This window comes from Notolepis coatsorum (assembly GCF_963971535.1).
Source record: "Notolepis coatsorum genome assembly, contig: SCAFFOLD_2742, whole genome shotgun sequence".
In the NCBI taxonomy this organism is placed as follows: domain Eukaryota; kingdom Metazoa; phylum Chordata; class Actinopteri; order Aulopiformes; family Paralepididae; genus Notolepis; species Notolepis coatsorum.
The window spans coordinates 7,501-19,575 of NW_028174759.1; the positions used below are offsets into that span (position 1 = coordinate 7,501).

Sequence of the window (12,075 nt, forward strand, 5' to 3'; positions counted from 1 at the left end):
GCGTCCGTGACAGGGGAGGGTTGAATTGGATGATACGAAATTGGGATGGGAGAAAATATAGAAAATGGGAGAAAAAGTGGATCACAAAAAAAAATAATAATATATATTTTTTTCATTTATTTAACCTTTATTTACCCAGGCAAGCAAGTATACAATTTTTTTTTAATTTATTGTCAAAAGTATGCATAATATGTTAATTCCACAACAAGAGATATGTAACGTTAATTACCTGAAATTATTCTGTTTTTTTGGGGGGGAAACCCTGCATATATCGGTATCGGAAATTAAGAGTTGGACAATATCGGTATATCGTATATCGGTAAAAAAAAAAGTCAATATCGAACATCCCTACAAACAACACAAGGATAGTGAGCTTTTGTTAGCAAGAGGCGATATATAGGAAGCTAGATTTATCACATAGTTAAATGTCAAGGCGCTCCGTGGCCCATGTAGGGCCCCCCTGGACGCTAGGGGCCCCCTGGTTACACTGGGGGACTAATATAGGACACACGGTGGGCCTCCTGAAGCCATGATCCTTAACAGCTCAAACACGTCTTAACGATTACTATTCCACCTGTACTTCATATACCGTAATATATCACACCATTCTGTGTGTTACGGATCTGTATTCGCCGGTTTTCTGTGTTTTATGGTTTGATTTGATTTGATTTGATTTTTATTTGTCTCGAACATAGAAACATAAAACAAGTTTAAAAAACAAAAAGGTAAATAGTCAAAGACTATTTCCATACAATAACTGTTCGAGAAGGAACCGGGGGAAGTACATTTTTTATTTTTATTTTTTAACGTATCAAGCCCTGCCCCTTCCTTACAATATTTTACATTATAATTTAATATATAACAAATGTCCTACGGTGGGTTGTGTCGCTCGTCCTGCCTTAGGTCAACCAAGTCTACTTTAGTATTAACTTACACCTAAAATAGCCGGACACATATATATATATATATATATATATATAGTATGTAGCCTGTGACACTCACCTTTGCCGGAACACCGGTATGGTATAGGCTGGTTCCGCCATCGTCCTCTGTGGCCTGGTGCTGCACCTGGCTCACCGATTTAGAGCTTAACTTCCTGCGGGGGGATAACCGGTCGTTATGATATGATATGATATGATGTGATATTTGCATTTATAATGCGCCCCCCCAGTACATTTTTACATCGGTCCGGGGCGCAGCCCAGGGAAAACAGAATATGAATAAATGGACAGGACAAAGAAAACGGAACCAGGCAGACGGACGGACAGAGAACATGAGAACACCTCAGACACACAACACAACAGCAAAGTAACTCAGTGATGATCCAGAGCGAAAAAGGTGGGTTTTAAGCGAGGCCTTGAATGTCTGTACGGTGTTGGCAGACTTGATCTTGAGAGGGAGCTTATTCCACAGTGTTATGAGCCACGCATTCAATTTCAAACCTTTATTTAAACTCGAAAAGGCAACGGAGGTGTCGGTCAGTCACAGTCACGTCGAGTGTGCAATACATACAGAGATAAGCATAAAAGCGTCTAAAATCACACAGCATGTAAAATCATAACAATGAGAGGCGAAAAGCAAGGATAACAAATCAACTAAAACACGTACAACTCGACTGACAAAGGAGACGACAGAGTACAGCAACTTGCAATGGGCCTGGTCCACAAGATACACTACACCACTAAGGTACCCATGTACATGTCGAGATACTTCCCAAAGGTCAGTGAATACCACGACCACAACACCAGAGGGAGCTCCACAAATCATGTCAAACCCAGATTCGACTCAAACAAGGGACTAAACACGTTATGCTACATCAATGTGGAACGCCCTACCCAAAGCTGTAAAGGAATGTGAATCACTGTCCTCCTTCAAAACCACTCTCAAAGAACACCTACGGGAGGCTGCAATTCGAAACTGGCCCCGGTAAATGGCCAAACCCCCCTCCCAACACTCCCAATGTACAGTCCCCCCCCCCCTCAAATGTATATATTCTCTTTTAGAAACTTTGTCTGTAAATAAACAGTACTGTCTATCTGTATGTTATATATGTTATGATGAACTGAAAATGGGGGACCCTGATGTAAACAGGACGAAAGTCTTTCTCTGGTCTGCATCCCCTTAACAATTGTGTGTATTGTGCCGTACTGTATTGTACCCCATTCTGCAATCTGTTAATAAAATGTTCAATCAATCAATCAATCAATCAATTGGAGATCAAGGTTTTAAACTCTGCAACAGAGGGGAGAATCTGACGCTTTAAGGACTGTTGGAGTTCATTCCATGAGCTAGAGATACAACTTACTGCCACCTCCCTGTGTCAGAGTGCGCTCAGCGAGCGTGTGGAGGAGGGAGCCGCTCTCCGCTAGAATCTCAAGTTGGCTACTAGTCTCAAATAATAAAGATGGCGCCGTCAGGAGATCCCGACTGGAACAGACCGCGGACACGGACTGAACCAGAGACCAGAAAACGATACATTCCTCCTTTGATGGAAACTGGTCTGAAGAACAGCGACTTCATCTGATCAGCATCAATGACACGTGTGAAGAGGTATAAAGAAGACATGAGACATGTGGTAGGAGATGACATGAGACATATGGTATAGTAGGCTACATGACATGAGACATATGGTATAGTAGGCTACATGACATGAGACATATGGTATAGTAGGCTACATGACATGAGACATTTAGTAGGGGATGACATGACAACATGACAACATGACAACATCACTGCATGACAGCATGACAACATGACAACATGACAACATGACAACATCACTACATGACAACATGACAACATGACAACATGACAGCATGACAACATGACAACATGACAGCATGACAACATGACAACATGACTACAGTACTACATTACTACATGACAACAGTACTACATTACTACATGTCAATATCATTCACAACATGACAACATCACTACATGACAATATCACTACATGACAACATGGCTAGATAACAATATGGCTACATTTGATTTCAAACCTGTATTTATTCTCGAGAAAGGCATTGAGGTTTCCCTCGTTTACAATGCTGTTGAGATTACAGTTACAGTTACAGTTACAGTTACAAACTGAAGCAGCTTTGTAATCCTGTTTTTAAATCGTCCAGACATAAGCACTCACTTCCAAGTTGCATTCAGGAGTTGTTCCAGACAAGAGAGAGCCAATATAGACTTACTGTAGGGGAACTTGTGTATTCAATATCGCAAAGGCAAGGACAAATATAAAAAGTCGATGTATATCTGTTAAAGGGGCAAAACTATGGGATAGCTTTGACAAAGACGTAAAAATGCGTAGTTCGCTACATACTTTTAAGAAATTACTCAAATATAAGGTGATACATAAATATAAAACCTCATTATTATCCTAGTTATATTTTATCTATAACATAGCTGTGTTCAAATAGTGACAAAGGGAAAAAGAATATATGTGTATACAGTACGTTTTGTACATAAAACTATGAAACGATTGTAACCTTTGCTAAATGATATACTGAATTATGTTTATTTTTTGTATTTTTTTTGTGTAAATAGTGTAATGTAAAAAGGGTAGGCAATTATGAGCCTCGGCTTCAGCATACACCTTTTCTACTACTATGCTTTAAAAAAAAAAAAAAAAAAAAAAAGACAGAAATAAAATCATTCATTCATTAGTCTGCACTCTGGAGACCTAAAGCTCACTCTGGAGACCTGAAGCTCTGGAGACTAGAGCAGTCGATACTGTATTATGCAAATCATTGTAAACAACATCTCTAGCCCTAGAGAATATCATGGATTTTGTTTTGTTAATTTCAAGCTTAACACAATGAGCGCCAGATGGCGCTGTGGGCGTATGGCCGTTTTGTGCCAGCGCTTTGTTCAATGGGATAATGCCTGTGTTTGCAACTGCTAAAACTATATTAAATATTATAGCTATGGATCTAATAACGTTGTCGATTGTCAGTGAGTTTCTTCCGGTCAACATGCAAAAAACAGATAATTTTCTCATCCGTACATTTTCCGTTTTATACCGTGGTGAATATGAGTATAGTTTGAGTGGATCTGAGTAATCCCAGGAAAAGACGCGAAAACAGCATTTTAGTGAAATTCACTAAACACGTTGCCATTCCTCACTTGGATCAACAATCAATCTGAAATCAACGCTAGATTATCGGTATTATCTTTCATCATGCACGCATGAAAGGGAGACGGGGACGCGGGGCCACTCCGTGCTTTTGATCGCTACCAACACACACACACACACACACACACACACACACACACACACACACACCACCCCGACACGCTTCGATCGCGGGAAAGAATTATCGGATCAACGCAAGATCGATAACATACAGTCCTTACCTGGTCTATGATGTACTGCAAAAAGAATAAGCCAAATACTGGTCGCGTCAGTGTATCCAGCGTTATCCAGCATTGCATATGAAAGGGGGGGGGGGGGCTAGTCGATGCATGCTCTACTCCTTTTTTGGACATGTCTGCTAACCAAACACATTGCTCTTGACCTTTTGTTTATAATTCCTTATTTTTTTCTTTTTTTTAATGTTTTTCTTTTAATGTTTTTTTAATTTGTTGCTATGATTGTTTGGTTCGACGGAACAAGATATCGTGAGTTGTTTGGAGAAATATGGAGAATAACATGTCCAAAAATTAACTTTTTCATTCATTCATTCATTCATTCATTCATTCATTCATTGATATAAGCCGGAGTCTTGCCGGAGTGTATAGACCCCGCCTGCACGGCTCAGCTCGGCCGAGAAAAGAAACCACATCGTTTCAAATGGGGTGCAATAGCGGCCGCAAGGCGTTAGGTGGCGGTATCGGACCGCTGCGGTCTCACACAGAGTGTCACCCAGTCCTACAGCACAGCGGGATGAATAATGAATGGGAATAGCGAATTAAAAAAAAACGTATCCAATAACGAGTTAACTTCGCATCTTGCAGAGCATTAAATGAGAGTCGCAGGTTCTCAATGGCTAGTTGTACACTACAGGGTCAGCAATACAACAGTGTCATCTGCATAAAGACGAACTTGACATCCACTAAGAAATGAGACAATATCATTCATATAAATGGTCAATAAGACAAGACAATATGACTATATGACAATATTACTACATGATAATATCATTATATGACAACATGGCTAGGCTACATGACAATATGACTATATGACAACATGACAACAAGACAATATAACCACACAGCTACATGACAATATCACTATATGACAACATGACAACATGACAACATGACAACATGACAACATGGCTACATGACAGTTCTCCCCACATTGAATCTCTTAGTTACATCAATATTGTGCTGTCAGAACAGTAGTCCAACGTTTGTAGCTTAAGTATTTAATGAGGCGTTTAATGTTCATTTCACCAACGTCATCTGCTTTCAACCAGGAAGTGCCAACGTGAAATGCGTATTATAAACTGATACATCTTGTGGGATCTATGCACAAAAGCGAGTATTTTTTCCAGCAAATCTCTTAGTTACAACAAGATTGTATAATCTAAGCATGTGTGTTTGCAGGTTAAGTATTTAAAGATCACTTATGCCTAATAATACTAGGCAACTCGGGCTCGGAAATACAAGTAATCTGGACTCAAGGAAATGCAAAATGTGAAATGAGTATCTAGTGATCTATGCACAAACGTGATTCTTCTTTCCAGAAAATATTGCACTCTAAACAATCTCTAAAAAGCCCTGTTTGAAAATACAAGTCATCTGGAGTTACCGGTGCATTGAGGGGTCTGTTGCACGTTCCTGTTCAATTCGAGGACCAATATTATGGCAAAAGAGTCTGCAGGGAACACTGGTCTGTTCATGTAACCGTGATCACGGAGATCAGAGAAAAGTGTCCTTCCGTGTTCTAATGAGACACTGGACGCCTAGAGACCATTTTCACACGTCAACAGACTAATTTGCCTCAATGCAGACAACACTGGGCTGAAGGAGCAACATAGCACCGTGAAATGTAGTCCCTGGACTAAGTCCTTGTAGTCCTTGTAGTCCCTGGACTAAGAATTGAGAGTAACTTCAGTCGAAACTGGGCTTTGGAGAGCCAGAGATTCAGGACTTGAGCACCTCAAAGGCACTAAAAACAAGATTACAAACATCACAAAACAAACTGGTCGGACTACTGCTTGACCTTACTCCTAGAACCCACCTCACCCCTGCCCACTTTGACTACCTAGGATGGCTTAGAGTAGACGACAGAGTACAGCAACTTGCAATGGGCCTGGTCTACAAGATACACTACACCACTAAGGTACCCATGTACATGTCAAAATACTTCCCAAAGGTCAGTGAATACCACGACCACAACACCAGAGGGAGCTCCACAAATCATGTTAAACCCAGATTCGGCTCAAACAAGGGACTAAACACGTTTCGCAATTATGCCACATCAATGTGGAACGCCCTACCCACAGCTGTAAAGGAATGTGAATCCCTACCCTCCTTCAAAACCACTCTCAAAGAGCACCTACGGGAGACTGCAATTCGAAACTGGCCCCTGTAAATGTGCAAACCCAACCCCCTCCAATGTACCCCCCACCTGTAATGATATTATTGAGTACTCAAATCAGTACTCTGTTAGAACTGTAATGATATTATTGAGTACTCAAATCAGTACTCTGTTAGAACTGTAATGATATTATTGAGTACTCAAATCAGTACTCTGTGAGAACTGTAATGATATTATTGAGTACTCAAATCAGTACTCTGTGAGAACTGTAATGATATTATTGAGTACTCAAATCAGTACTCTGTGAGAACTGTAATGATATTATTGAGTACTCAAATCAGTACTCTGTGAGAACTGCAATGATATTATTGAGTACTCAAATCAGTACTCTGTGAGAACTGTAATGATATTATTGAGTACTCAAATCAGCAAGTATCCGAATATAAGTACTAGTACTTGGGGGAATGTTTATAAAACAAATATAGATCCTATTATTAAATTATACAGAAAAGAGCTAATAATAAACAAAGCTAGTTACCTTGAATCGACAAATCCATTATTCATAAAGTCCTGCACATTAAAATGTGTAGATATGGTGTACATAAAAAACTTGGAAATCATTTTTCATGCTAAGAGTAAAAGCCTACCAGCTTGTATTCAATGTCTCTTTCAACCAAGAGAAGGAAAGTATCATTTAAAAGAGGGCTGTGTATTCTTAAAACATGTAAAAAGGTAAGAACTAATGTAAAAGCTAGATGTGTTTACATTTTGGGAGTTAAACTATGGAATAGCCTTAGTGACGGGTTGAAGTTGTGTACCTCTCAGGGGAGATTTAAAAAAGCATTCAGGAGTACCGTTTTGAGTAAAACATCAAACATTTGTTTTTTTTCTTTCAAAAAAGTATATCTTGCAGCATATTTTAAGTTTTTCTTTCTCATATTAAAATATATTTAGTTTTTAAGAATTTGTAAGGGATAGGCAAAAATAAGCATGTGCTTCAGCCTATTCCTTTTTGTCGGTCGTTGATTTTGGATTTTGTGTGTGAGCTTACTTTGAATATGTACATTTGTGTTTTTTTTCCTTCTTTTCCTTTTGTAAGTCCACACGGGCGTGTTTGATTTGTCTGTAAACACACACACACACACACACACACACACACACACGCAGACACACACACACACACCATCTATATTCTAGGTTAAGATGGGGCACATCCATGAGCTGTGTGTAGATTGTCAGGTTCATCATCCATGTATGTGTAACTTTGGTTGCCATTGTCAATTTGGGCACGACTGTATCAGAATAACCCACAATGTACAAGTGCACTGATAATATTTGTGTCCTTTAAAAGCATTGTCTTTATGTGGACATAAATAAAGATTCTAAATGTGTGTGTGCGTGTGTGCATGTGTGTGTGTGTGTGTGCGTGCGTGCGTGCGTGCGTGCGTGCGTGCGTGCGTGCGTGTGTGTGTGTGTGTGTGTGTGTGTGTGTGTGTGTGTGTGTGTGTGTGTGTGTGTGTGTGTGTGTGTGTGTGTGTGTCTGTGTGTAAACTATACATCTGATTAGCACGATTACTCAGTAGTATACCCATTTATATATTTTATATCCAGTATAATGTACATTTATTTTCGTTGTACTGTACTTGTGCTGCATGACAATGACAATACATTTGAAAAAGAAAAAAATCTAATCCTATGACATATTGATTACATGAGAGATTTCCAGCCTCTTTTAGAGAATATTCATCCCACTCATCTCATCTATGCCAGTACAGGCTACAGCCATAGGGTTCCAACAGGAGACAGGCTACCATGGATGTAGCCCCCGTTAGCATTCCAACCTGTTCCCATAGATCAGCACTCTGTCTGCCTCACCTTACAAGACACACGGATCATTCTCAGCTATGAATAGCTCTGAGAGAAGTCCGACTATATTCCACGATTGGAGAGAGAACAGATAAATATAGCCAATATTATCAACAGAACTCAGAATGTCATCGACTAGTTACAATTAATTTGCCTATACCGACAACACAAGGACAAGCCCATTCATTAGTGGAGCCCTACTCTAAAAATGCAAATCGATTTTTAAGTGGAATTCCATGCAAATCAGACGCAAAAAACATGTCCACGTTCGCTCCTTCAGTGCAGCAGGCAGGACTCAGTATCGCTGCATGGGTCAATTATGATTAATTAACTTCCAGATAAGAATCTTAAGCCTAATTCTTTATTGGCCTACAGAGAGGGTCTTGAAAAGTGGGGGTCACCGACCTCTTAATGCAAAGGCATGCGGGTGAGTGAGCGCCCTGGCCGGGGAAAGTATAAACAACCCAACGGTCTAATTCCCACAGAGAGACAAATGGTCTAATGGTCCCCAATGACTATAATACAGACATCTTTAAAACTCGCTTCTTGCGTATTTTTAACAGTCGGGAAATGATCACTAATGAATAAATAAATAAATAAACGCATGTTCTCAGGTGAAAGCAGCTGCATGCATTAAGAGGAATAAGAATTTAATAAGAAACCGCTCAAGTTGGATGAAAATACAGGAGAGAAAGGCGACTCTTACCCCAACGGATGAATACACTTGGCCGCGCAGTGAGAGACGAGCCTGGAACACTTGCTGATGGAACCAGAACAGAACCCTCTTCTCCTCTTCCGTCTGCGGGGAATGCGTCGCCCCGTCCGCCCCATGTAGGGACGCACTTCAGACTATATATAGCTGCCTTTACATCCACTTTCACCCTCATTCTGCACTTCTTTGAGCACAAAGTTGCATCTGTATAGCTGACAACAAACCTTTAATTACTCGGGAGGAACGCTCCAGATTGATCGATTGATTGATTGATTGATTGATTAATTGGGGGATTTCGTGAGAGATGATCAAGGACAGACAGAAACATTTATTTGAACGATTTTTTTCTTAAATAGGAAATAGCTACACCACCCGTGGAGATTGGGATCAACTCTCTTCCTTATCCACGTTGAAAATAAAAAGCCAGTATTGAACACTGGAAGTGTGTTTTAGGAGTATAGGAGGATATAATCATGCAATGCATTCAATGTAAATGTAAATGCACCGTTTACAGCAGGATCAATTTACTAATTGGATTATATCACAGAGTCGGAGACACCTTGATGATCACAACTGTCATCATCAAATTGCTCGCATGATGAGTTTGAGACTATTTCCTTGGGGATCTCAAGACTAAAAAGCCTATGAGACCTTTTTAGGGGCTCGGTCGGTGGGTCGGAGTCTCCTTGCCTGCTGGCTGCTGCGAACACTCTGCCAGCAGCGACCAGTCTATTTTTACCCGCAGATGGAGTTCACACCACAGACACAGATATCCTTACTTACTGTATATATAGGAGGACAAACTGCCAACACTATAATATATTCTGATTCACAAAATCACCCTTTTAACACGAGCTCAAACAAAGAACCATGCCACCTTACAAATGGGTACAATTAAAATTCCTCAACTAAATGAATAATAATAATAATAATAATTAAAAGATCAAGTGTAATTGTCTCATCATAACTCATTAGTTAAAGCCTGTGCCAGCCTGTGCCAGCCTGTCTAATAATTACAGCACTACAGTAGGTCACTAGATCATTGTTAATAATTACAGCACTACAGTAGGTCACTAGATCATTGTTAATAATTACAGCACGACAGTAGGTCACTAGATCATTGTTAATAATTACAGCACGACAGCAGTATAGGTCACTAGATCGAATGGAATAAATGAAACCAACTCAGTAGGTCACTAGATCTCAGCTCCATACAAAATCACTCTTTCACCAACATATATAGGACGTTTTATACAAAACACTTTATTATTATTATTGATAGATTATACTCTCAGCTCCATACAAATCACTCTTTCACACTGCCGTGTTGACCAACATAGGACGTTTTATACAAAACACTTTATTATTATTATTGATAGATTATACTCTCAGCTCCATACAAATCACTCTTTCACACTGCCGTGTTGACCAACATATATAGGACGTTTTATACAAAACACTTTATTATTATTATTGATAGATTATACTCTCAGCTCCATACAAATCACTCTTTCACACTGCCGTGTTGACCAACATATATAGGACGTTTTATACAAAACACTTTATTATTATTATTGATAGATTATACCGCCACAATTCTACTATTATTATTATGTTCTCCTCTATTATTATCACTATTTATAGGATCTTTTCTTCCTGCCTGTACCCCCCCCCCCCCCCCCCCCCTCCCCCATGCTGTTATGACACATGGATTTTCCCCAAGGGTATAAATAAAGGAACCCTTGGCTTAACTCAGAAGACCAAGGGGCAGTAGCCTATTAATTTTGATTGACAGTGCGAAAGTAGGTAACGGTTGTTTTGATTGATTGATTGATTGAAAAGTTTATTAACAGATTGCAGAAAGGGTACAGTACAGTACAGCTCAATACATACAATTGTTAAGAGGATGCAGACCTGAGAAAGACTTTCGTCTTGTTTCCATCAGGGTCCTCCATTTTCAATTCATCATATGACACACATGACATACAGATAGACAGTACTGCTACATCTATACATTTATGACATACCAGATTTTCAAATACAGTACTGTTTTTTGATACAAAAATAATCCAGAAAAAGAGTGTATATACATTTGACATCAAAACTACATTGGAGGAGGTTGGGTAGGTGGGGTGGGGTTGGGTGGGGCTGTACATTGGAGGTGGGGGGGGGGGGGGTTGGGTACATTGGAATACTGACAAAGCCATGCTTGGTCTTTATTGTACAACTGGTTAGGACATTTGTAGGGGCGAGTTTTTAATTGCAGTCTCCCGTAGGTGTTCTTTGAGAGTGTTTTTGAAGGTGGGTAGTGATTCACATTCCTTTACAGCTTTAGGTAGGGCGTTCCACATTGTTGTGGCATAATTGCGAAACGTGTTTAGTCCCTTGTTTGAGCCGAATCTGGGTTTTACATGATTTGTGGAGCTCCCTCTGGTGTTGTGATCGTGGTATTCACTGACCTTTGGGAAGTATTTTGACATGTACATGGGTACCTTGGTTGTGTAGTGTATCTTGTAGACCAGGCCCATTGCAAGTTGCTGTACTCTGTCGTCTACTCTAAGCCATCCTAGATTGGCAAAGTGTGCAGGGGTGAGGTGGGTTCTAGGAGTCAGGTCAAGTAGTAGTCTGACCAGTTTGTTTTGAGATGTTTGTAATTTGGTTTTTAGTGCCTTTGAGGTGCTTTGGTACCATGAGGTGCAGGCATAGTCGTAGTACCCTTGAATGAGTGCTCCTGCCAGAGTCTTCAGGGTATTCTTGTTTACCAGGGAGGAGATCCGGTACAAGAATCGAGTTCGTTGATTGACTTTTTTTATTACATTGGATGCCATTTTGTCATTTTGACAATAAGTCACCTCAAACTTCGATGCCCCGAGTGGGAGTCGAACCCCGGTCTCCCACACCGCAGGCAGCAACACAGACCGCTATACCAAGAGGTGAATCCACTACTTCGCAACGTGTCTATCTGTCTTTGATGATGTGAGAGTGAGTTTAACCCATAGAG

At 40.1% G+C, this 12,075-nt stretch overlaps 1 protein-coding gene across 1 annotated transcript in view; it reads right to left on the minus strand.

Annotated features, from left to right (window-relative positions):
- LOC311247474 (M-protein, striated muscle-like) overlaps positions 1–9,153 on the minus strand; it is a gene marked incomplete at its 3' end in the record, with an annotated part of 16,580 nt that extends 7,427 nt beyond the window's left edge. Inside the window, exons 1-2 of the mRNA XM_084338515.1 lie at positions 9,069–9,153; positions 1,003–1,096 (exon numbers count right to left, since the gene is read on the minus strand). Coding sequence (XP_084194641.1) covers positions 1,003–1,043 — 41 coding nt within the window. The remainder of the gene's footprint in view (positions 1–1,002; positions 1,097–9,068) is intronic.
- Positions 9,154–12,075: the final 2,922 nt, after the last annotated feature.